At 39.9% G+C, this 27452-nt stretch overlaps 1 protein-coding gene across 4 annotated transcripts in view; it reads left to right on the forward strand.

Annotated features, from left to right (window-relative positions):
* The window catches only part of SMAD1 (SMAD family member 1), an 80056-nt gene that overhangs the window by 34974 nt on the left and 17630 nt on the right, over nt 1–27452 (forward strand). For all 4 annotated transcript variants that reach the window (XM_046656773.1, XM_046656775.1, XM_046656776.1 and 1 more), the window contains one exon: nt 800–1381. In XM_046656773.1, the coding sequence (XP_046512729.1) occupies nt 982–1381 (400 nt within the window). In that variant the 5' untranslated portion in view covers nt 800–981. The remainder of the gene's footprint in view (nt 1–799; nt 1382–27452) is intronic.

A 27452-nucleotide genomic window follows, 5' to 3' on the forward strand; every position in this document is an offset into this window, starting at 1 on the left:
AGAGATACTTGAGGAACAAACCAAAAACAGATGTTAAGACTATAGTATTTTTTTCTTGTTTTCAGTTTTTGTTGATTGAGGTATATCTTGAAATATATTTTTAGAGCCTCTGAATCTAAATGTGAAAAATTATATATCTGTCAAGAACTTGGATTTTTTTGTGTGCCAAGGTGTCTATTGTTTCTATCTCAGAATTCATGTAAACAGTAACATTATTAAACCATGTCTCAGTTCGTTTGTCTGTAAAATGGCAATGATTGTATTACTTAGCTGAAAGGATTATTTAAAGGACTAAATACTATGTATTAGTTTGCTTGGACTCCAGTTACAAAATATCATTGGGTAGGTTAAACAAGAAAATATGTCTCACAGTTCTGGAGGCTGGAAAGTCCAAGATCAAGGTTCCAGCCAATTCGGTTTCTGCCAAGAGCTCTTTTCCAGGCTTGCAGATGGCTGCCTTCTCTCTGTGTCCTCACCTGGCCTTTCCTCAGTGTGTGCTCATAGGGAGAAAGAAACCTTTCTTCCTCTTCTTATAAAGCCACCAATCCTATCAGATTATGGCCCCACCCTCATGATCTCATTTAACTTTAATTACTTCCTTAGAGGCACCATCTCCAAATACAGTCACCTTGGGGGTTGGGACTTCAACTTGAGTTTTAGGGGGGTCATAATTCTCTCCATAGCAACTGTAATACATAAAAGCACTTAAAATAGTTCCTGGCCCATAGTAATTGTTTAATAAATTGTGGTTTTGTGGTACAGATGATTTAAAAGATTTTTTCCCTTTTTTCTCTTCTAGGTGCTGACCTTGGCTTACTTTTTGAAACACTAGGAATGGTAGTTGCTACTCTTCAGGACCTCAAAACTAAGGAGCTAAGGAGAACCCTACGTAAATAGAGTGAAGTCTGTTCCATTGTCCTTTGCATTCGGAGACTCCTTTATTTTACCAAATACAAAGATTCTCTAACCAGTGCAGTCATTATGAACGTGACAAGTTTATTTTCCTTCACAAGTCCAGCTGTGAAGAGGCTTCTTGGGTGGAAACAGGGTGATGAAGAAGAAAAATGGGCAGAGAAAGCTGTTGATGCTTTGGTGAAAAAACTGAAGAAAAAGAAAGGTGCCATGGAGGAACTGGAAAAGGCCTTGAGCTGCCCGGGGCAGCCGAGTAACTGTGTCACCATTCCCCGCTCTCTGGACGGCAGGCTGCAGGTTTCCCACCGGAAGGGGCTGCCTCACGTCATCTACTGCCGGGTTTGGCGCTGGCCTGACCTTCAGAGCCACCATGAACTAAAACCACTGGAATGCTGTGAGTTCCCTTTTGGTTCCAAGCAGAAGGAGGTGTGCATCAATCCTTACCACTATAAGCGGGTAGAAAGCCCTGGTAAGTGAGTCCTTTTATATTGATGCATTGAGCAGATTCTAGTTGTGTAAGATATCAAAATAGTCCCTTTCCATGTTTTTAGTTGTAATTTTTAAATAATTAGGGGGAAATAGCATAGGTTTCTCAGCCCTTGAGTGTTCTAACAACTTAGTCCTCTGTAGTTAACTGTATTTCTTAGGAGCAGGGCTATGAAGATTGTCATAGTGGTGCTGATACCTCTAAGTTGTAACAAATTATTTTCTTTCTATATTTAGCTTTTGTGTTTCCCATTGGTTCTGTGCATTTCTTTAGACAAATTTAGCTAAGATTTTATTTCAAGGGAAGAAAATTAGGAAAGGAAAGAAGCATGGTGTTGTCATCCACATACTTCAGGGAAATACATCTTGAGGGCACTTGCCAGTGACCTGTACCACTTTGTTCTTAACAATAGCACCTTTTATCATCTCTGGTGGAATTTTGCTATGGCGTGTTATTCCCTCTGAAGGGTCTGAAGGAATTATGTTCTGCCATGGAATCATTTCATACTATTGCTTTATTAGCTACTCCTAGTTTTGACATGTATGACGTTTTGGGGGGAAGTATAGTAAAGGATATACTTTAAAATTTGTATGGTTTTGCCCTCAGATTAAAATCCACATTTTAGACAGTTGCACCAGTTGGAAAGTGATTAGGCAATGTTAAGCACTTAAATATCTCATTCTCAGTTTGGAACCAATTTTGTTGATAGATTAGTTATTAATAGCTACTGGTTACAAGGGTTCCAGTGAGGCTGGGCATTAGAATCGCATGGCTCCCCTCCCAGAACTTCTGATTCTGGCATCGCCCAGTCCCTGTGTTTTTAACAAGTACTTCAAGTGGTGCTGATGTAGCTATTGGGGTTTGGGAACTACTAAGCTAGATCATGTAGTAACATGGTTCTCAGATAAAAGGCATTATGGGTTTTCTAAGAATATTTAAGACATACAGAAAGAGTTTAAAGACCAGGGAATAATATAATACATCTTTGTATCCACCGCCCAGTTTAAGAAATCAAAGATTTCAAGTAAAACTGAAACTCTAGCTTATGTCTCTCTGATCCAGTTGCCTTCAGTAACTACTCTTCTGAATTTGATGATTAGAATTTGATGTTTATCATTCTCATGCACGCTTTTATACTGTTATTACATATATATGAATCTATGACAATATGTAATATTTTGTATGTTTAAAAGTATTATATAATGATATTGGAGTATCCTACAACTTGTTATATTCATTCAACATTATGTTTTTGTGATTTCTATATTATATACTTTAGGATTACCTTGTCAAGTTCTGTGAAAAATCCTCTGGAGATTTTATTGGGATTTCATTGATTTCATTTGGCAGAGGATTGACATAGTTATGCTGTAGTGCATAATATTTTTCTAAATTTATTTAGGTCTTTTTCTTTAAGTTTCCTCCATTAAATTCTTGCACATCTTTTGTTAGATTTATTACTAGATAACGGTTTGGTTTTTATTGTATCCTTTTTAAAGTTACACTTTGTTACAGTTGTTCTTGGCTAGGACTGTGCTTGCTTTTTTCCAGCAACTTTGCTAAATTCTCCTTATTCTAATATAGATATTCTTTACTGCTTGTTATCCCTGCTATGATGTAAATTTAAAGAAAAAACAACTCAACAAGAGATACATGGTCTTCTTTTAGCCTGAAATTGAGATGGAGCTAAGAGTTTCAGAGAATAAAAAGTAGTGTATAAGTAATACGTACAAACAAGATTATCTAGGTATGTGTTTTTTTGATCCTCATGATAATTTTAAGAGGTATGTAGGGAAGATTCTAATCCGACTTCACAAGCAACGAGACTGAGATCCCGATAAATTAAGCGACCTGTGTGCCAGACAACTAAGATTCACTATTTAGAAAACACGGTGGATGTATTTTCTCTGCCCCCCCCACCCCACCCCCCAGCCATGTGTATTATTAACATCTCAGCTTTTAGCAGCTAGCACAGTTGAGTAAATTTTTGCTGTTAAATGAAAATACTAATTTTAATTTCTCTGTATGGTCATTTGTCCATTTTTTAGAGCTGAGTTTTCGGTCTATACCCTTTGACTATCGTCTTCCCTTCTTTGTTCATTTCATTGCTGTTACTGACACAAGATGAGAAGTTTTTTAAAAAGTTAATACTGAAGTGATTTTGTTACTCTTAATAACTTACATGTAAAAGGTTTGATAGGGAGGAGGTGGAGAACCAGCTAAAATAAGACATTTGGAGCTTCCACGTATGTCATTTCATCCTCCCCTTTAGCCAAGAATCTGATGAGCCGTGCATAGAACAGTTCTAAAAAACTTTGAGGCTGAGGCCAAGATCTGTTGAATTTGAACATACCAGGATTTTCCTTAGATTTTTCATATTATGAAGTGGCTGATGTGGGAATAAGAACACATGGATTTTTTCCAGAAACCACTGTGAAGCTGCCCCTGCATCTCGAGGGGAGAAGCCCCACTAAATCAGAGCCTCAGCCCCTCACTCTCCCACAGTCGAGTAGACATTTGCCCTCTGTAATGCAGCATGGAACACAGCTGGTTGTTGTTTCTGTGAAATAGGGAAAAAGGGGTCTGGAGTTCTAAGCTGCAGATACATAGCTCAACACTGAATTACTTTGAACTGTGGAACTATATTACCTCAGATAAATTATTTCAAAGACCAGCTGAGCAGTTCAACCATCAGACAGTTAGGGCTCACAAACTTGGTGTTTTCTGCTGGTCCCTTGTTGAGATCTCTAGAGAAAAATTCAACAAAAATTGAGAGCCTTTAGAAGGCTTAGAGTAGTGGTTTTCAAAGTGTGTGGTCCCCAGACCAGCCGCATCAGCATCACCTGGGAACTTATTAGAAATGCAAGTTTTTAGACCCCTCCACAGACCGACTGAATCCAGTTCTGGGGATGGAGCCAGCAGTCTGTTTTGACAAGCTCTCGGGTGATTCTGATGCAGGCTAACGTTTGAGCACCACTGGTTTGAGGTCTCCAGGCCAGTCATCCAGTCCCATTGACTAGATGAAGTTGTCTGTTACTGAAAAGAGATGTTAATGAGTTAGTCTTTGGAATCGTTCATTGTTTTGAACTTTGTATATTCTGTTACAGGTATAAAATTGACTTGCTCTTTCTAGAATTTCCCTTCTTGCTGATATTCATTAAGATTAGTACTCTGATAGAATGTGATATAATTATTCTTTTGGGTATCTTTTGCTATCTCTGTTTCTTTGGCCAAAAACAATTTTATGGATTAAAGTAATTGTAGTTTTTCTTTAACCTATGCCATTAATTCTGTTATAAATGACAGAGTCTGAAAATTGTAGTGGGGGAAAAAACCGAAAGTTCTGGAAACGCTTTGCGACAACTTGTATTCATCATAGTTAACAATGGCGAAGAGTGTGAGCGGGGAGGAACCTTCCTTTGGTGAAAGGACCTCTACCTGACCATTACTGGAAAATGCATCTTTGGGAAAGTAGGAAATGTTAAGAATTTCTTTTTCTGCAAGTGTGTGGACAGTTATAGGAAAGAGAAAGTTCGCGCAGCTTCTGAAGACTGTGACCCTGCTGATGATGTAACAGGTGACTGTTTACTTGGACTTTTCGTAGCCTTTAGAGTCAAGGCTGCTTATTAGTGGTTGGGTTAAATGTAGGTTTTCGTTTGCTTTGCCAAAGTAAATGCTGACAGTGGCGGAGTAAGTCATGCAACTGTGGGATTGAGAAGACCATTCAGCTGCTATCTGCTGCTATTAAAATGCCTTCATGGAGACTTCCTGTCATTTGACCTTTTTTTTCTTTTTTTATGTTTTTCACATGGTTCTTGAAATTATCTTCCGTACTTTGAACTTAATCAACTTAAACGGCCGTATTAAACTTGAGCTTCCAATTCTGAGATTTCAGTTTTGATCTTTAAACACCCTTCCAGCTGCTTTCATTTTCAGCAGGATGGCTCCCAGCGGTTTAAAATTAAAATACACCTAAAATCCTCTTCACCTGTCGACTGAATGCGAGTTTTGACTCTCTCGCTGCCTCAGGCACCATGTAATTCGTGGCTTGGTAAATTTTACCTTAAAAAAGAAAGTCTTAGAATTATAGAAATGGAGAATGGATTGGTGGTTGCCAGAGGCTGAGGAGGGGCTGGGGGGCAGGAGGGGAGCGGGTGTGGCTGTAGAAGGGAGGGATCCCTGAGTTGATGGAAAGTTTCCATATCTCGGCTGTATCAGTGTCAATATTCTGATTGCGATGTTATTCTATAGTTTTGCAAGTATTACCATTGGAGAAAACTAGGTAAAGTGTAGGCAGGATTTCTCTGTATTATTTCTCACGGCTGCATGTGAATCTACAATGTAAAAAATAGTGATCTGTGAAAAGGCAGCTAGTTCAGTTCACGACTCAAACAGTCACACTGCTGCTTTTCCTCAGGACAACCATTGTACTTTGGTGTGCAGCAGAGGTGCTCTATGCGAACTTCTTATGTCTATGCGAACTTCTTATTTTGTCACAGAATATTAGAAAGATGTATACTCAAGGGTCGAGATTTAGTAAGATTAATATTTTTAAAAGCAAAAAGCACATTTTTTAAAATGTTTCTTCATACTGTGAATGTGTTTTTACTTGAGCCAATGATGACAAAACCTTCTCTCTAACAATGTTTTTGATTTTTGTCTTTAAGTCTTGTGTTAGTGTATCAGTTCAGAGATTGGGGTGGGGGAGTATTGTCTTTGCCTTCAGGTTTATCTGAATGGTGACATACGGGAATCTGACAACTGAAGTTGTAAGCCAGATATCAAGATGTGATCTTCACAAGGGTTTTGAAGATTTGGGACTAATTAGCAACATTAGCTATAAAAATTAAAACAAAGCATTATGACCTGTGTATTAGGGTTCTCCAGAGAAACAGAACCGATAGGAGATTTATCATAGGAATTGGCTCACAAAAGTTGGAAGGCTGAGAAGTCCCACAATCTGCTGTCTGCAGGTTGGAGAACCAGTTCCTGGTGGTATAGGTCCCAGTCCCAGCCCAAAGGCCCGAGAACCAGGAACACTGATGTCCGAGGGCAGCAGAAGATAGATGTACCAGCTCAAGTAAAAAAAGTAAATTTGTCCTTCCTCAGCCTTTTGGTTCTATTCAGGCACTCAGCAGATTGGAAAATGCCCACCTTCCATTCGTGAGTGCAATCTTCTTGACCCAGTCTGTTGATTCAAATGCTAATCTCCTCTGGAGACACCCCTACAGACACAGCCAGAAATAATGTTTTGCCAACTATCTGGGCATCCCTTAGCCCAGTTCAGTTGACACATAAAATTAACCACCACATCCTGTGTTCGTCTACATCTAAATTTCTCTGCATTCAAACAATTATGGCACAAAGACAACTCCTGAGGAACTGTGTCTCTCCAAGAAGGACTGGCATGTAACTACAGCACAGTGTGCCAAACAGAATAAAAGAAGTTTGGACCAGGGATGGGCCTGAAAGTGGCCACAAAAACGCTCACTCAACACTAACACTGCGTTCTAGTCTGTGTGGTGGTGCAGATATATGCATATTATATTTCCCTGTACACAGGATTTCAATCAGTTTACAAGAAGACATGCAGTAAAATAGAAAGTATTACTAATAAAGTAGACCAGGGAAAACAAATTAAAATGGAAGGCCAAGACTAAGGAAAATTACCACATATGGCTTCCATAAGAGTTACCATGATACAGATATACTACTGTGTAGAGTTACTCTGTAATCCTAGTCTAGATGGTTCCCTAATACTTTTGGTGTGGGAGAGAGATGTGTTATGACATTGAGATGAAGGAAGGATGCTTTAAAAGCTATGAAAAGTACCTTTCAAAGCATTTGTGCCTGAAGGCTGGTTGGTGGAGAAGAGCCATTGAGGCAGTTTGCAGAGGCTTCCTTTGGGAGGGGCACCCTGTCCTTTACAGGTGGCCTTCCGCAGTCCACTCAGGGCTCCTATCATCTGTCCACGTGGAAGTTCCATTTTGAAAAAGCTTTTGGTCACTACTTCTGCTTCTGTCCAAGCTCAACAGCCAGCCAAGTGGACACGGAGTTTAGATGGTGAACTTTTCTCCAAGATATTATCATTGGCATTTGGCTTGTGTTTGATAATTTCATCAGTCATCTACAGTATTGCTAGAAACACATTCAGTAATATAATTATGAGTAGGATTTTATACCTAGATCTTTTAGTGGATTCCATATTCCTTTTTCTCTTTCTTTTTTTAAGATTGGCACCTGAGCTAACAACTGTTGCCAATCTTTTTTTTTTCCTGCTTTTTCTACCCAAGTCCCCCCAGTACATGGTTATATATTTTAGTTGTGGGTCCTTCTAGTTGTGGTGAGTGGGACGCAACTTCAGTGTGGCCTGACAAGCGGTGGCATGTTCGTGCCCAGGATCTGAACCAGTGAAACCCTGGGCCACTGAAGCAGACTGCGCAAACCTAACCACTTGGCCACAGGGCTGGCCCCCATATTCTTAAATCTAAGGCAAAATGTGAAGTTTATTATTCCGGGGGTTTTTTTCTGAGCAGCTCTTCCTAGTGCATTATTTGGGGCATTGGTTTTGTTATTTATTAATTGATGAATGTATGGAAAGTTAGCAGTTACTGGTTACTTTTGCATAAATTCTGAAAGTACGTAAACTGAAGGAGACATCTAGACAATTATGTGATTTATTTCCGGGTAGAATTTTTCTGTTGCTAAATCTACTCCAATTTGAAATGTTGAGACTATACGACTACACTCTACGGATTATACAAAGTATCTTTCTCATACTTGTGCTTTCCCAACCATTATCCTCCATTCTTTTTCTCTCTGTGATATTAGCTGTTTTCAGCTCTGACTTCTTTAAAGTTCAGCTCTCTTCTACCCACCACTGCTAGTTTAATAGGGCCGAAGGAACACTAGCCAGCTAGCGGCCGTTAAACACAAAACACACAAAAAATGGCTGATGAAAAAGAGCAATTTTGAAAACCGTAAGAAAAAAAAATTGGTCATAATAAATGAAAGAAGTAGCATATACAATGATTGCAATTGTGTGCAAATAATATTTTAAATTAAAAGGAAAAACCTACCTGATACTTCCAAGACTAGCTTTGGGTGAAAGAATATTGAGACTTGTGAGTGGTGCTTTTTGGCTTCTTATCCGCCCACGTGCATCATCCTCAAACAGTGCTTTCTTGTGGGTTTAGGAATGTTTTGTGTGTTTGGGTGGGGGAGTCACAGGTGATTTGCTCCCGATGTTGGGAGTGGCCTGTGCCCTTGACAGACACTTGGAAAAGTGAGAGAAAGAAAAAGGAAGGTGGGCTTATGTCAGGATCTCAGGCTGATTATCTCGGTTTTGCTTTCAGCTTCCTTGGTACAAGATATCAAAAGGCTCAAAGAAAAGACTGGAGTTTTCCCCCTCAAAATGTATGTCCCATCCCCTTGTCTTTTTCTCTTGAAAATATTCTCTTGAAAGACTCGGCATTATGCCTAATGATCGTGAATTAGCCAAACCTCTGCCTTGATATTTGGAAAAATGAGATTTGTTTGGGGAGGAGATAAGGAAGCAAAGAGAGGATATTTATTTTAAAGAGCAGACCTGGGACCCTGGCAACTGTAGGGTACTACAAGCGCCGTGTTATAAATCTCAGAGGGCCTGAAGAATGGGAGAGCTAAAAAACACCCAGATTTTGTTAATTGGCCAGCTTGGCTGGGTTTAGTGTAGTTCTTAGATACTGGTGTTAGGACCAGTTTGAAAGGCTGCGGACTCATCTGTTTCCCCTGTGTCAACAGCACCTCTTCCCCATGGTGGGAGATGGGGAGATAAACCCGTGCCGCTTACTGTTCCACCTTCCTAATTATCAATGCCCTCAACAGGGTTTCTCCACCCGGTGACCTTTAGCACTGAAGCCTGCCTGTCATACTCTGTTGCAGGTCTGCTACAAGCCACGTGGGTTATGTAACGAGAAGAAACTGTAACTTCCCTGATAAAAGATCTAGAGTCTGGAAACCTGGGCTGTGTTTAAGTAAAAAGTTTTATGTCAACAAAGGACTGTTTGGCAAATTTTTTCCCCAGTTCTTTGAATCGTCATTATTACGCTTTGGAATCTTAGCAGACCTTGCAAAGGGAGATCAGGTTTACGTTCTACTGCATCGCCACCTCGGTTCAAAACAGCTCTCCAAGAGATGCTGCTCTTCTTAGTTCTTCCCTCTTTCTCATGAAAGAGCCTTTCTTAATCTGAGTAGTGGTCTGGTTTACGTAGTCACACATCACATTCGCCGGACCACCTGCCTGCTTGCCTGTTTGGGATTTTCAGTCACAATAAGGCAAAAGGAGAACCTATGGTTTGTATCAGTGGTGTTTGGGCAGCTTTTGGTAAACATGTATATGACCACAGAGTGGCATTGTCTTGTCTGTTTTCCCCATATGTTTCCCTGACAGTTGTATGTAGCCAGCTCTGTGGCAGGTTCAGCAGTATTTTTTCTGTGGCAGTGTCTTTGAGCATCTGTAAAGTGTATCCAGGGTATGGTAGTGGACAGGTATTTAAGTAAGATGATCAAGTTAGGAAATAGTTGTGGGTAAATGCTTTTGAAACACATAACCTATAGCTTTTAAATGGGAAAAAACAGCTCATTTTAACATGAATTGTTTTAAAAAAAGAAAATGGATGGGAGCATGTCACAAGGACATACGGGTCAGCTTGAAGCGGCTGCCCTGGCTAAATCAGACAGTTTTGTCAACAAAATAATTAAGGACAGAAATGAATAATAAACCATGGCGGGTGGGATACAAACAAGAGTCCATGCTGATAGTAAATAAATGGGGAGAAGGGAGGGCCTCTTGCTCACAGTAGAATGTCTCCTGTTGACTGGGAAATGTGGAGAGTGGAGTTTTTTACGGAAATTTAGGACAAATAAGACCATTTAAAGGAGGTACGTATTTTTTCTAGTTGTGAGGTTAAAATGTCATCAGGCAGAATCTGGAGTCAAAAGGCCTGTACTAAAATGTTGGCACTTGGTGTCTTTGACCTTCGGCCACTTGTCCTCTGTGAGCTTGTGTTTGCTAACCCGTGAAATGGGGAGTGATTAGATCTACTTTCCAGGGTTGTGGCGAGGATTAAATTAAATAATATATGTTGAAAAGGCTTTTTTTTTCTTGAAAAATAATGTGGCTGAAACATTGAAATAAGGAACATAACTTCTGTACACATCTTCTTTAGAATAAAAACAATTTGTAATAAGTTTTCACTAAACAAATCTTCAGAAAACTAGTGATAATAGTTACAATAATAATAATAGTAAAAATAGTTCCTTATTATGCTTGCTTTGTGCCAGGCACTGTGCTTATCACTTACCATGTGTTCTCATTTAATCCTGACTACAATTATAAGAGGTCCCGACAGGGCCACTGGGATGCAGTTTGGGTAAGCTGTCGCAAGCTTGTAATGGAAGAGCCAGAATTCAAATTGAAGTCTAACTCCAGAATCCATGCTCCTAACCGCCACCCTGAACCGCTTCCCGAAGTAGTTTTTTCCACCTTTATCAATTTTCTCTCTTTAGCAAAGGGGAAGGGTATCCAGAGTTTTAGTAGTAGAGTGTGTGATCTGAAATGCATATTTGCACCAGCTGCATGAATTTGGAGTTGATGATGGTAAGTTGGGAGAGTCCACACCTGCGATTCAAGTGTTTCTGGAGGCTCTATTTGTGTTTATTTCCCATTGGTCAATAATCTTCATCATTAGTGAAACAGATACTTGTTATCTAATCTATTTAATGGGGTCAGATGTGAACGCAAAATGAGAATTAATTACATTCAGCTGCCATTACAAATTAAGCCATGCAGCCTGGTGTGACACCTGGGGATGGTCATTTACATATCAGTAGCTGATTAGGCCCGCCAGGCCAACTGCTTTACTTACGTATAATAGTAACCACCCCTCACTGAGTGCTTTACCCCCGCCCAGGAACTTGTTAAAACTAACCTGTGCAACAGTGAGAGAGACACCAGAGCACAGTGGCTAAGAGGCTAGATTCTGGAGCCAGACTGCCTAGGATTGAATCCTGTCTCCATTTAGTTGGTGGTTACATATTCATAGGCAAGCCACTTAATCTCTATCCCTCAATACCCACTTTTATGAAGTCCAGGTAATGATAGTGCCTAGGTCAGTAGTTATAAGGATTAAATGAGTTAATACTTGGTATAGCACTTGGCATATATAAGCACTATATAAATGTTAAATAAAAAGACGATCTGAGAGAAGTATTAGTTTAAAGAGTAAATTGCCGCTGTTAATTGGCTGGTAAAGTAATTGAGTAGGGCTTCCCGTTTCAGAAGTCGAAAACTAGAACCCCCCTCTGACTGTCGTTCTACGTCTTGTGCGCCTCATGAAGGATCTTTCTCCTCGTGATATTTTGAGCTTACACCCTGAAGTTTTTCTACCTCTAGCAAACTATGAAGTCTCTCATAACCTAGCACCTTCCTTCTGTGGCAGTGAAGAAAATGAATATTTGGCAAAGGAAAGGAAAGGAAGCTGGGGGGAGGATGGGAAGAGAGGACACAGCGAGCCCGGTCGAGAGCCCGCCGTGCGCGCCTGATCCTCCCAGAGCTGGTGGGGGGGTGGGGAGTCGGGTTTTATTATTTCTGTGCAGAAACGGGCGGAAACTGTGCTGCCTCACTTCCCAGAGCTAGGACCCTGGGCTGTCTGGATCCAAAGCCACTGCTTTTTCCGTGATACCATGCTGCCTGACCAAAAAATTGTACACTTAATGAATTTTCCTGTCAATTTAGTACAAGGCCATGCTGGTCTTTTCCCTGTCTTTCTAATTGTAATCTAAATACCTGAGAATTGGGACTGATACTCTTACAGAATTTTAGAGGTAGCGGGATGATCTCTAGAAATTTGACTTAAGGTGAGAAAACTGAAGTTCAGGTTCCACAGCTAGTTAGAGACAGAGGGGGAGCCGGAGAGCTAGTGCAGTGTGGCCAGTGAGTACTCACTCCTCATCTTCCTCCACCCACTCTCCAGGAGGTTCTGACTGAAGACGTCTGCGAGGACGGACAAGAACCTGCCTCTTTAAACAGTAATCTTGTTAATTCAGATGCAGGGAGCCTGAGGACTGTACTTTGAGAAAGCTGATCTGTATTAATCAGTTTATAATAAAAAGTCCAGAAATAGTAATATAATTCACAAGCACACATTAATTGAAAAAACTGTTATTAAGGACCTGTTATGTGCCAGACACTGGATGATACAGAAGAAAGAAAACCCAATTCTGTCCTCAAGGGGCTTATGGTCTGGGTGAGGTAGAGTCAGATTAGCAATAAAATGGGGCCAGCCCCATAGCGTAGTGGTTAAGTTCCATGCGCTCTGCTTTGGCAGCCCAGGTTCAGTTCCTGGGCCAGACCTACACCACTCAGCAGTAGCCATGCTGTGGTGGTGACCCACATACAAAATAGAGGAAGATTGGCACAGATGTTAGCAACAATCTTCCTCAAACAAAAAGAGTAAGATTGGCAACAGATGTTAGCTCAGGGAAAATCTTCTTCAGCAAAAAAAGAAAAAAATAGCAATAAAATGTTACAGATGCTATGATGAAAGTCTTGTTTTGGCCACGTTAGAGCACAAAGCGAAGAGGAACTTGTTTCTCCTGGCAGTGGCACCATAAAAGAGATGACGTTAGAAGTGGACTTGGAAATATGGCCAAGTGAGCAAAGGTGTAGGAGTATGAAACTAGCAGATGAAAACTTCCAGAAGCTGGGATGACTGGGTCAGGAGTAGGGTGAGAGGACAGTGACCTCAAAAGGTATTTGGAGCAGGAACCCGGATTAAGTCACGGGGTCGGAGAAGGTGTACTGTGGGTGCATAATCTCACAGATAAGATGTATTTCAGGGAAGTTATCTGTGGCATAACAGAGAATCACTGGCCTGGAGTGATGTAGGAAGTTGGGTTCTCAGAAGTTGAGTTAGATTTAGGCTATTTTTAAGTAAATTTAATGGGTTTTTTTTAAGCTTCAGGATACCGTTACTGAGTACAGTTCATTTCTCTGTTTATATTCGAATTGTATTCACATGTTTGTCTTCTATTCATGTGTTTGTGCTCAAGAGTAATTGATGTATTCCTAGAAAGTGTATCCTATAAAGTTGCTACCTTTAGACAAAATTATCTTATCTTTTGAAAAGATGTTCCCCGAAAAAGCTGAACAGGAGAATGGAAAGAGAATTGTAAAACAACTTCCGCAGGCGCTGTGCGGTCGTACTGAGTAATGTAGTCTGTCGGTTAGGAGCGGACCTTGATTCCAGCCCTGGCTCTCAGTGTAGCAGCTGTGTGACCTTGGATGTGTTACCAAGCCAGGCTGAGCCGGCTTCCTCGTCTGTAAACTGGAGCCAGACAGCGGCCGTCCTGCTCTGTTCTGCACCTGCAGCGCCCCGCATGGAGCCTTGCCCGGGGTCCGTGTTCCACGGGCATGTATGTAGTGCTCGGGGCTTCAAACCCTCCCTACCATCACCGCACCACCAGTAAGCAAGAGTAGACGAGGTGCCACCACTCAGAGATTTTTGGCTATATTTTCATTAAAATTTAACCTCGATTAAGGGTTCTGAGAATCCCTTCTTCAGTGTCAAGTTTCCCTGACACATCCGTAGGTAAGGAATTTTATTTCATAAAGGCATATACTATTAGCTTTTATGTGGCTTACCCTCTCCACCACTTTCTACTTTAAATGTTTCTATTTAGAAGGTCACTGAACACACACTGTCTCTAGGGACATCTGTCTAGTACAGATTTGATACTGGGCACAGATGCTTTGGCAGCTTGGCCTCCCACCCCTCACCCCCTGCCCCACCTGTTTTCAAAAGAGAATTGCAGCAGCTGGACTGACTCTCAGGCCATTCTTCTGTTAGTCCTGGGCCACCTTCCTGCTTTGAGGTGACCTCACTGAAGTGTCCTGAGCCCCAGCTGCGATGCGGTCTGGCAGTGGACTTTGTACACTGTGGAGCTCCAGATGTTCATAAAGCAGCATTATCATCAGTCAGAAGACTTGCAGGATTTACGGTGGGAAGGCCCCTTGGAGTTCAAGTTCCTTGCCCTTTGGAGTGAGGAAATTGAGACCCTGAGAACTTAAGGGCTTTGCTCAAAGTCACAAAGGTAGTTATTATCAAAGCCAGGCCAGAACGCGGGTGTCCTGATGCTTTCCCATCTGTCTTTTCCAAGTCTTGGGAACTAAACAGCATTATCTGTGGTACTGGGTAGCAGCTATATTTGCCATCATGTCTGTGTGGATATAGGCAGGGCCCCAGCAACTTTGTTATCAGAACACTCTTGGGTGTTTAAAAAAATAGCTTGTTGGGGCCTCGTGGCATGGTGGTTAAGTTCTGCACACTCTGCTTTGGCGGCCTGGGGTTTGCAGGTCTGGATCCTGGGTACAGACCTACACACTGCTCATCAAGCCATGCTGTGACAGCATCCCACATGCAAAATGGAGGAAGATTAGCACAGATCACCAAAAAGAAAAAGCTTGTCCACAATCCTTTGCCAGATCACAGGCCAGGGGGGATTTGTCAGCCTTCATCTCGTGACTGGACTCTGATTCCACTGACGACTTGGTGAGAGAATGTCAGAGTGCTTCAAAATCCTGGAACAGCTCACGAATCTAGAGGCTGTACAGGAACGCTTTCCAGAGCTCAGCCCCTCTTTCCAGTTTTAGCTTTTTCATACCTTTTCCTTGTGCCCTGGCAACGCAGAAAAGCTGAGTCCAGTAGCAGAATCACAAATGTCTCCTGAAACTCGCTTCCTGAGACTTTCTTAGCTTGGTTTGTTACCCTGTTGACTGGAAAGGGGATTTTATTTTTTTAACTGAAAGAGATGCGTAAATACTTTGAAAAGCAGAGGTACATCACTGAGAAAAGGTGGAAATCTGACTTTTTTTCTTTCTGAGAGGTCAGGATAAGAAGGGAAGATAACTTCCTCCTATAGAGACGCAGTAATTAGAGATTTTCGAGTGGGTGGAGGGAGGGGTGGTAAAATCGTCTAGGATCCTTTTCCCCCCAGAATACACTTGAGGAGGTGGTACGAGACCAGCTCGGGGTTCGACCTCCTAGAATATAGAAATGACACACCACAGTCTGATTTTTATATGGTTCAAATCAAAAAGAAATTCATGTGTGTAAAGAAAGGTGTTTTAACATTGGGCTCCTCTTTCAAACCAGATTCTTGTAATTCAAATTACCCAGTAGGAGCAGCCTTTAAAGGGAAGCCGCAAACTTTAGTCATTGTTTGAAGTTGCCAAGTAGGAGTAAGCTTATCAGTGTGCTGAGGAAGAGGGTTCCCCAGAGGAGTCGTTGCTCCCACATTTCTGTTTGCCATAAAGTAGAAGTAGCCTGAAACATGGAAAGACATCTCAAGAGGAAGGCATTCCGCACTCTCTCTCCCTTCCTATTTCTGACCCGAGTCAGGCCCAGAGTTTGCAAATCCTGTTTCTTTCAGCTGTATTATAAACCTCTCACCCAAGAAATGAGAGTTGCACATAGAGGGTATGTTTAAACATGGATAATTGGTCTGTTGATTCTTTCCTTTTCCCCCAATAGAAAACAAGTATCTTAATTATTCCTTACCTGAAATATTGCTGAAATGAAAGGAATAAGAATGGGGGGATGTGCCCGCGGTGTGCGTGCTGGGGAGAGAGCAGCATTGTCCCGTCAGAGTCTGCACGGGCGAGAGGTGCCCAGGCCTCGTTAGTTTAGAGCAGCTTGTATGTGTGGGCTTGACCCTGCCTAACTAGCTTCCCCATGTCGCTTCTCTTCCACATCAATCCTACTCTCTAGGGCTACAGCTGTTCCAGACCTCAGACTGATCTTTCCTCACCTGAATTTAATTAGTTATTGTTTATAGTTTGAATGACCATATAATTTATTGTCCAGGCCAGGACACTTTTGAGAATGACAGGGGTCACCATTAATAATTCTTTCAGAAAACAAGTACAAATTGAGAGTGTCCCAGGGAAGCCAAAACATATAGATGTCCTTCTTGGAAGGCTTCAGACGGCACAAATCAGATTTGACCATGATTTATCTATTATGCATCGTTAGGGAGTTCTGTACTTCTCATAACTGAGCTTAATTAAATTAGACTGGAGTTTTCTCCTTTAAATTGAGTGACCTGAACTTTAATTTGTCCAGAAACACTTCCGGAATTGATTCTACTCATCCATCTCTTAAACAAACTCTATAGAACCTCATTTCATATTCTTGGAGACTTGGAGTCATTGAGGCAGTAGGACATCGTGGTTGAGAGTGCTCATGGCCTACGTCTCAACACTTTCTAAGTGACCTTAGGTCAGTTACCCCTCAAAGCACTCTTACTTGGAAAATGTTATAATGTGCTCAGCATGGTTCCAGGCTTACAGCAAATATTTGTGGTGGTAGTGGTGTTAAGTGAATTTGTGGGATGTGATGATAACCTAAAACTCGATTTGATGAGCGTCTTCTTGCTTCTACAGAAATGTTCTTAGTTCTAGAGTCTAGTTTTATATCTTACCTGTCTGCTTCCTTGCTGTCACCAGTCACTTTTTAGTCTAATTTTCTGAGAAATTAATAACTTGTTAGAATTGTGAAACTGAGCAATTTGGAAATCTACACATTCAAACTAGGGTACTACCACCCACCCCAGCACAGCATGCCATACTGGAGACTCAAAGCCATAGACAACATGGCACGTCTTTCTGGAGTATCAATTTTACTTGATTGTAAGTTATTAAAAAATACCGTTTTTACATTTGTTAAGTAAAAAAGTATCTTATTAATTTGGTAAGATAAAGCAAAATTTCAATGTAATTTCGCAGTTCCAGTGGAGGTGCTGGGACCCCAGATTAGTTCACTCTCCTCTGTCACTGACGTTTACTTTGGTGGAAAAGGTTGAGAAATACTGGGAAAATGTTTCTCAGAAAGATTCTGAGGGTAATTTTAGGGGTTTTGAAGTCTTGGGTGCAGCTGTTTGTTAGAGGGTGAAATTGAACATTAGGTAAATTTGACAGAAAAGTTCTCTTCCAAGAGTGTGTAGGATATCGATTTATTTTTCACCTTGCAGTTCCGCTTGTTAACTTTTAAGAGCCCACACAAGACATTGGATGTTTTAAATGTTATCACCAATTTTAGCATGAGACTTCCTTGCAGCTCTTTACTTTTGATATCTTCAGTTGGTTTTCACTGTTAAGAGTTGGTATGTCTGGCATAGCAAAGTGGAATTCCTGTCCTCGATGGGGATTCTGAATTGGGACGTGTACATTTTATAGCCCCAGAAGTTGAGATGGTAGGATAAAACTGTTTTAATTGGGACTGTAGCACTATTGAGAGTTCAGAGTAATGCTTGTCAAACCTTGAAGATGGGTTTGGAAAAGGAATAGATAATAGAAGATTTTAGCCAGTTTTTAAGAGTAGTGGAAGACAATTTTAAGTTGCCTCTTCACATTGATGTTTTGAATGACTTCACTGAGGAATAAATGTCATGGAGTAAACTGCACGTGTTTAAAAGATACAATGTGATTAGTTTTGGCATATACCTGTAAAAACATCACCACAATCAGGATGATGAACAGATTCATCACCCCCAAAAGTTTGCTCCTGCATGTTTGCGCTCCCTCCCTCTCCTCATCCCCAGGCAGCTTCTGATCTGCTTTCTGCCACCATACACTCGTTTGCATATTCTAGATTGTATATGCATGGAATTATACAGAATACAATCTTTTCTTGTCTGCCTTCTCTTTGCATATTATTTTGAGATTCATCCCTGTTGTGTGAATCAACATTTCGTTCCTTTTTGTTGAGCAGTATTCCATTGTATGGATGTACCATAATTTGTTTGTTCTTTCATTTCCTGTGGCCATTTGGTTTTTTTCCAGTTTTTGGCTATCACAAGTAAAATATACACATCTGTGTGTATGTTTTCATTTTGCTTAGGTAAATACCTAGAAGTAGAATGATTAGGTTGTGTGGTAGGTGCATGTTTAGCTTTATAAGAACCTGCCAAAATGTTGTCCAAAGTGTTGTACTATTTTACATTCCAGCCAGCAATGTATGAGAATCCCTGTTGCCAACACTTGGTGTGGCCAATCCTTTCAATTAAAAATTATTATTGTGGAACATATACATAATGCTTATCGTTGTAAGCATTTGTAAGTGTGCAGTTCCACGGCATTAAATACATTCACAGTGTTGTATAACCATTACCACCATCCATACTCAACACTTTCTCCTCATACCCAACAAAAACTGTACCCATTAAACAATAACCCCTCCTTTTCCCTTCCCCCAGCTCCTAGTAACCACTATTCTGCTTTTCGTGTCTATGAGTTTGCCTATTCTAAGTCCTTCATGTAAGTAGAATCATAAAATATTTGTCCTTCTCTGTCTGCCTTATTTCCTTAAGCATAATGTTTTTAAGGTTCATCTTCTTTGGTGAAGAGTCTGTTCAGATCTTTTGCTTAATTTTTAATTGGATTGTTTGATTTTTTATTAATGAGTTTTGAAGTTCTTTATATATTCAGGACACAAGTCCTTTATCAGATCTGTGATTTGCAGCTGTTTCTTTTGAGTCCATGGCTTGAATGTGTTAAGTGTAAGACAGCACTTCAAAATAAATCAAATATCCTCAGATAGGCATTTGGGGGGAAAATCAGAAATTTCGGAAACTAAGTACAGAAATGGACAAAATTTGGAAGAACGTCAATGAGAGTTGATGGAGCTCAGAAAATAAATTTAAGAGAGGAAAACATTTCATAAATAAAGAATAAATTACAATGTACCAAAGGGATAATAGATTCATATTAAAATGTGATAAGGTTCACTGAAGAAAGGCAGGAAAACAGCTAAAAGAATGAATACGAGATTTCTTTTCTTTTTTTTAATTAATTAATTTATTTTTAAAGATTTTATTTTTCCTTTTTCTCCCCAAAGCCCCCCAGTACATAGTTGTGTATATTTTAGTTGTGGGTCCTTCTAGTTGTGGCATGTGGGATGCCACCTCAGCATGGCTTGCTGAGCAGTGCCATGTCCATGCCCAGGATCCGAACCAGCGAAACCCTGGACCACTGAAGCAGAGCGCACGAACTTAACCCCTCGGCCACGGGGCCGGCCCCTGAATAGGAGTTTTACAAAGATGTAAAAAGGGTCTGAGAGAAAGCAATTGGAGTGGGCAACAAAGAAGACCCAGTATATACTGTATAATTGGAGCTCCCAAGTTCCCAGAGACGGTAGAACAGGACTAATATTTAAAACTATAATTCAAGAAAACTTTGCAGAAATTAGAGAAAACCTAAATCTACGTAGTGAAAGGACTCACCATGTACTTGGGAAAATTCACCTAGAATGATTAACTTTGACATATATCCTAGTAAAACTTAGAACTTTAAAGACAAAGAAAAGTCCTCAGGGCCTCCACACAAAAAAAGCACATTGCTTATAAAGGCAAGAAAGTAAGGCTGAGATCAGACTTCTTGAAAGCTTTGTATGGAGTGAGCAACAGTGAAAAACATTTTAAGAAGCTTAAGGAAATCAAGGGCAAGCCAAGCTCTCCTTCAAGTATCAAGGCTGTAGAAAAAGTTTTAAATGCACAAGAACTCATGGAGTACTGTTACAGTGAGCTGTTCCCTGAGGAATCTGCCAGGGCAACTTTATTCAACTAAGAGACGATTGGGGGAAATTTGGCAAAAGGACTGGTGGGGAGCATTTAATATATTTGATTGTAGAGATAAGACTAAAATAAGAGGGTGATATGGGTGAAAAAATAGTATATAAACCTTAGATGTTCTGACAAAATAGAGTACAACTTTAAAAATGGAATAGAAGAATAGAGAAAGAAGAATAAGATCATTTATTGTTTATAGATAATCAATGAGAGTCAAAAGCCAACATTTAAAACTGACCAACTAGACAGTGTAGGGTGAAGTAAGGAACAAATGAAGATTGAAGACACACTAAAAGATGCAAAACCAAAACCAAACATACAACAGAAGCTCTAAGACAGCTTTAGAGCTTCTTTTAAAAAAATATAGAAGACATGGGGCTGGCCCCGTGGCCGAGTGGTTAAGTTCGCGTGCTCCGCTGCAGGCGGCCCAGTGTTTCGTTAGTTCGAATCCTGGGTGCGGACATGGCACTGCTCATCAGACCACGCTGAGGCAGCGTCCCACATGCCACAACTAGAAGAACCCACAATGAAGAATACACAACTATGTATCGGGGGGCTTTGGGGAGAAAAAGGAAAAAATAAAATCTTTAAAAAAAAAATATAGAAGACAGAGAATTATATCACATAGAGAAATACGGTAAATATAATAACAGTAATATAAGATGACAGAGTTAAGACCAAACATATTGTCATATCAATAAATGTAAATACACTTAACTCACCTATTAAAATAAAAAGATTTTTAAATTGGTTCTTAAAGTAAAACTCAACTCCATGCTGTATTCAAGAGACCCATCCCTCCAAAAAGGAAAGTGATTAAAAAGGCTACAAATAAAGGAATTGGCAGAGGTATATGAGGCAAATGGAAACAACAAGCAGTACAACAAGGGTTCTGATTCTGATAACAGACAAAAGAGAATTTAGACCAAAAAGCATTGACACAAAGGACACTTTATCATGAACTTGTATGTACCAGATACCACAGCAACCTGCTGTATAAAGCAGAAACTACAGGATAGGGCAGGAAGAACAAACGGAAACACAGTAATAGGAGCTTTGACACATCCATCTAAATAAAGACCAGTCATGTAGAAAAAACATAAGTAATGATATCAGACAGAGGTTGGCAAACTGTGCCCACAGACCATATCCAGTCTGATGCTGCTTTTTGTAAATAAAGCTTTTTAACACAGCCACATCCATTTGTAACATATTGTAGGTCACAAAGAAAATAATAAAGTTCTGTAAGCCAGAAATACTACAGTCACCATTCTTATCACAATGCCATAAACCTAGAAATTTAAAGCAAATAAACTCTTCCACCTGGGAAATTTTTTTTTTATTGTGGTCATAATAGCTTATAACGTTGTGAAATTTCAGTTGTACATTATTGTTTGTCATACACCATATAAGTGTGCCCCTTCACCCCTTGTGCCCACCCTCCACCTCCCTTCCCCCAGTAACCACTAATTTGTTCTCTTTGTCCGTAAGTTTGTTTATGTTCCACGTATGAGTGAAATTGCACAGTGTTTGTCTATCTCTGTCTGGCTTGTTTAGCTTAACATAATGCCCTCAAGGTCCATCCATGTGGTTGCAAAAGGGATGATTTTTTTTTTTTTTTTTTTGGCTGAGTATATTCTTCCACCTGGGAATTTTAAAACTAGTCTGTTAAATAACCTGTAGGTGAATGGGGAAATATAAGTGACAGTTACATAATTTCTGGAAAATAATGTTCACAAAAACACCTACATATAAGAATCTATGGGATACATTTAAACCAGTCATCAGAGAAAAATGTATAGCCTTGAACACCTCTATCAATAAAAATGAAAGAATAAAAATAAATGTTAAATTCCCACTCAGAAAGCTAGGAAAAGAACAGCAGAGTAAACCAAAGAAAGTACGAGGAAAGAGATAATAAAGGTAAAAGCAAAAAAGGCTGAAGTAGAAGGGCTGGCCTGGTGGTCTGGTGGTGTAGTGGTTCGGTTCGTATGCTCCACTTTGGTGGCCCAGGGTTCGCTGGTTCAGATCCCAGGTGCAGACCTCCACACCAGTCATCAAGCCATGCTGTGGAGGCGTCCTACATACAAAATAGAGTAAGATTGGCACAGATGTTAGCTCAGCGACAGTCTTCCTCAAGCAAGAAAGGGAGAATTGGCAGCAGATGTTAGCTTGGGGCCAATCTTCCTCACCAAAAAAGCAAGAATGAAGTAGCTAGTGAAAAAACAGATCAAATCCCAAATCCTGGCTTGGAAAAAAAAAAATAGACTAAGGATAGGATAAAATCCAGGAGGAAAGATGGGTTGGAGAGAAAGCACAAGTAGAAAAAATTAGAAACAGCAATTGATACAGAGATACAAAATTTAATTATAAGATTACTTTGCATACCTGTATGCAAGTAAATTTGAAAACCTAGATGAAATGGATAATTTTCTAGAAAAAATATAATTTAATTTACCAAAATTAGCCTTAGTAGATGTAGAAAGCTTAAATTTATTTCCATAGAACAAATAGAGAAAGTTGTCAAGGAACTACTCCACAGGAAAGCACTGAGCCTAGACGGTTTAACAGGAAGAATCTACCAAACATTTAGAGACTGTTTAGAAACATCAACTGTTCCTGAGCACACACACATTTATGAAGCAAGTATAACATTGACACCAAAACCTGGTAAAGACAGCACACACACACACACAAATAAACTTACAGACCAGTATCACTTATGAATATTGATATAAAAATCCTAAATACAATATCAGTTATTAGACTTAACACCCCACATTAGGAAAATAATACATCATGACCAAGCAGGTTTTATGACAGGAACGCAAGGATAACTCACCATATTAATATGTCTAAGAAGACAAATCATAATAGTATCTTCAGAAATGCCAAAAATTCCTATGACAAAAATTCAACACTTATTCTTAATAAAAACACTCAATTATAGGAATGGATGGATACTTCCATCGTGATATGTATGCCTCAGCCCTAAAGTCAGCATCTTACTTAATGGGGAAACACTAGAGGCATTCCCACCAAGGTCAAGAATAAATCAAGGAAGTTCACTATCTCCACCACTTTTTTTTTTTTTAAAGATTTTATTTTTCCTTTTTCTTCCCAAAGCCCCCTGGTACATAGTTGTATATTTTAGTTGTAGGTCCTTCCAGTTGTGGCATGTGGGCTGCCACCTCATCATGGCCTGATGAGCAGTGCTGTGTCTGCGCCCAGGATCTGAACCAGCAAAACCCTGGGCCACCGAAGCAGAGCACGTGAACTTAACCACTCACCCCTGGGGCTGGCCCCTCTCCACCGCTTTTTAACATGTATTGGCACTGTTAGCCAATGCAATTAGACAAGAGAAAATAATTGGAAAGGATAAAGTAAAACTTGTATCTGTTTATTGATGACTTGATCATTTGCCTGGAGAACTCTGTAGAGAATCAGTGGTAAAACTAACTCAGACAACAAAAGAATTCAGCCAGGTAATAGTAAAAAAATAACATGTAAAAGTAACATGGAAATATCAATAACCTTTATATATATATAAATAATTGCCAGTTGGAAGACATAATGGAAGAGAAAACTCCATTTAAAATAGCAACAAAAGGTAAAATACTTAAGAATAAATTTAATAAGAATTATATAAAACCTAATTCAGTGTTACAGATTGAATTGTGTCCCTCCTAAAATTCCTGTGTTGAAGCCCTAATCATAAGCACCTCAGAATGTGACTGTATTTGGAGATAGGACCTTTCAAAAGTTAAGATGAGGCCTTTTGGGTAGCCCTTATCCGCTCTGACTGGTATCTTGAAGACGAGGAGATTAGGACATAGACTCGAGAAGGATGAGCCGTGTGAGGACGCGGTAAGAAAGTGGCCATCTGCAAGCCGAGAAGAGAGGCCTAGGGAGGAACCAGCCTGGCAACCCCTTGCTCTCAGACTTCCAGCCCCCAGAACTTTGAGTGAATAGATTTCTGTGGTTCAAGCCACCCGGACTGTGGCATTTTATGGCTGCCCTAGCAGAGTAACACAGTACCTCTACAGCACTCCTGGAAGACACAGAAGTCGACTTGAACATACTCTCCTGGTTCTTGAATAGGTCATTTCAACATTATCCAGATACTAATTCTTCCTAAGTTCACTTATTAATATAATGTAATCCCAATAAAAGTACCAATAATCTTTTTTTCTGGAGGTTGACAAGGTGGTAACTAAAGTTCATGTGGAAAAGTAAGCATGCAAGCAAAACACTGAAAAGGAAGAACTGTGAGAGGGGACCAGCCCTGTCAGATATTAAAACATACTATAAAACCTCTATAATTAAACAGAGTGGTGCTGGGCTGGGCACAGACTAGAATAGAATGGAATGGCATGTCTAAACATAGACCCTAACACATATGGAACTTGATGGGAAAGGTGGTATCTCTGATCACTGGGACAAAGATGGGCTTCTTAATAAATGGTGTTGGGCAACTGGCTAACCATTTGGAAAAAGATAAAATTAGATCTCTTCCTCATACTATAAATAAAACAACTACAAATGGATCAGAGATCTAATTAAAATATGAAACTTTATGTGCACTATAGGAATGCATGGATGAATTCCTCCGTACAGTTTGGGTGTAGGAGAAGGCTTTCTGTGACTCAAAATCCGTATGCAATAAGAGGAAATATTGATAAATTTGACTACAAAAAAATAAACCTTTGCACATAAGCAAAGTCAAAAGACAAATGACAGATTGTGATAAAATATTTGTAATATATATCATGAGTGAATATCTCTAATATATGTATATATATTTTAATGAAAAATGAAAAGATCAAAAGTGGGCAAAAAAGCACAGCAGACAGTTCACAAAAAACAATATAAAAATGTCCTCTGAAATACATGAAAAGATGGTTGACTTTCACCATAATAAGAGAAATTTAAATTAAAATTGCACCGGAATACCACTTCTTACCCCTCAGATTATCACAAAAATTAGAAACTTGACAAAATAGTCTGTTCTGGAGGCTGTGGGGGAAAAGTCACTCTCGTGTGTTGCTGGTGGCAATGCAAAATCGCACATCCCCTATGAAGGGGTGCTTGACAATAACAAAGTTCTATCTGCATCTCCCCTTTCATCCAGTATTTCCACTTCTAGGAATTTACCCTGAAGATATCCCGTTAACAATACCACAGTGTTTACACACATGGTTATTCCTTGGGGTGTCATATATAATGGCAAAATATTGTAAACTGCCTAAATGCCCAGACATGGGAGATTGGGTAAATAAACTCCGGTGCTATTAGCTGTAAAAATAAATGAGGAAGATGGCTATAAACCAATATGAAGTTAATTCTAGGATATAGGGGAAAAAACCCAAGTGCAAAAGAGGATATATAGTAGGCTGCCTTTCTTTTTAGTAATAAAGATGAAATAAGAAAGCATACATTTATCTGCTTATTTTTCCAAGAAGAAACACAGAAAGGATAAACCAGAAAAAAATGAAATTGACTATTCTCTGAGGAGGTTAGATGAGGGGACTGAGGAAATAAATTGTAATATATACGTATAATAAGATGCTGCACACAACATTGGATGAGTCTTACAGACATACTGTTGAACCAAAGAAGCCAGACGCAGAGTATATACGATCCCATTTATATGAAGATATGTGCCTTTTACTATAGATGCGATACCTCAGTACATTTTTTAAGTTTATTAAAAGATACCTTTACCTATATCAGCAGTAGAAAAATCATCTTAGTAATTGGAAGTGAGGAAAAAAAGCTCTGTTTCCTGTCAAGTTCATCTGTAGGGTGTGCTTTGTTGGTGGCTCCCTTCCCAGGTCATCTACAAAAGCTGATTGGTCTCACCTGTGATGTGCGCTAAGGCCAGCACCTTGCTTTCGAGCCAGGCCGTTACGCTGCACAACAGAGTGACTGCAGACACGTATGCAGAGTATCAACTCAGGGTACAGAAATACATTGCTTCCGCTGCCACTGTCATCTGCAGGCAATGAGAAGTACATGCCCAGTTCTAAAACTGTTAGGCACTGGAGACTCCAAAACAGGGGCTCCAGTAAGTAGAGTGTGTGTGTGTGTGTGTTCAGGGGATGTCCTCTGAAGGGTTGAGATGGAGGACTGATTCATGTTGCTGTCTGGTGCTGCATTTGGGGGAAGAGGTTTAGAGGCCAGTATTTATTTGCCCCCTTTATTTTAAAGGTGCGAATCAGAATGGAGGCTGTGGCTAGATGACCATAGAAGGCAGGTTGGGAAATGGTAACTCAAGCTGCAGAAGCTAAAAGAAAAAGAGAATATTTGATTGCTTAGGTAATTTTAAGGTATTGGACTATTTCGTAGATGTGTTTATTTTGGAATATAGATTTCGATTGGCGTTAGGGTATCCTTTGTGACTATGGGGAATTTTTTCTTCAACAGAATAAAGTAGTTTACGTTTCCGATGACGGTTGAAAGGTAGAAGGAGGAATTATGCTTTTGATGACTTGTTTTGGGCAGATTCCATCACTGTGCTAAAAAAAATGCATTTGTTATACTAAAAAGATTTGTTTCTAAGGGATCAAACAGGAAAATCAGCAAATGTTATTCCTGCAAGATTATGTAGCAATTTAAGATAGCGTATGAGAAATTTTAATACCTTCAAAACCTATTTTTACTTAAAAACAATTTTCAGCTCAGGAATCAGTGATAATCCAAATGTTAAGAGCACTTTTTCCTGTAGAAATGATACAAGTTATGGATAGATTCCCTGGAAAACCCTCAAAAATCTACTTAATTCCTAATGCCACTGAATATTGTTTCTTTGGGAAAATAGATTCTGAGTTCTAACTCCCGACGGCAATAACAGATTTTAAATCTCCTCCTCTCTCCCACCGTGCATTTTACCACATGGGTCGTTTTCCTCTTTCTAGCCAATGCCACCATAGTGGTGGGGATTCCAAGGGCCCTTGTTATTGGGGAGGGGCCATCTGGTGACCCTGTTGGGAAGTGTAGAATCTTACCCGGGTTAAGGCTCTGTTAGCCAGCTCTTCCCGTTGATTAGCATTGTATTTATAGTGGCTTACCTCTGGAGGTTCATGACCATGCTAATTATTAACTCCTTAGGTTCCTAACATACGGAGCTTTTAGGAATGACTTGAGTTGCTTTCTTTCCTTCTCTACTGGTGCCTACGTTTTTGGCCTTTTTATACCTTGAGTATTCAATTAGCAAAAGGTGGATCAGACAACCTCTTTCTCTGCCCTTCAGGTAGTGATAAGGATTACTGGGAAGTGGGTACATATCTTAGGATCCTTAGAGAAAAGCCAGTCATAAAATTTGACTGCTAGGACACAACATAAAACATCATATTTTGTCTGTCTTCATTGGCATCTGGGTATCATA

The sequence above is a fragment of the Equus quagga genome, chromosome 3 (assembly GCF_021613505.1).
Source record: "Equus quagga isolate Etosha38 chromosome 3, UCLA_HA_Equagga_1.0, whole genome shotgun sequence".
Taxonomy (NCBI): Eukaryota; Metazoa; Chordata; class Mammalia; order Perissodactyla; family Equidae; genus Equus; species Equus quagga.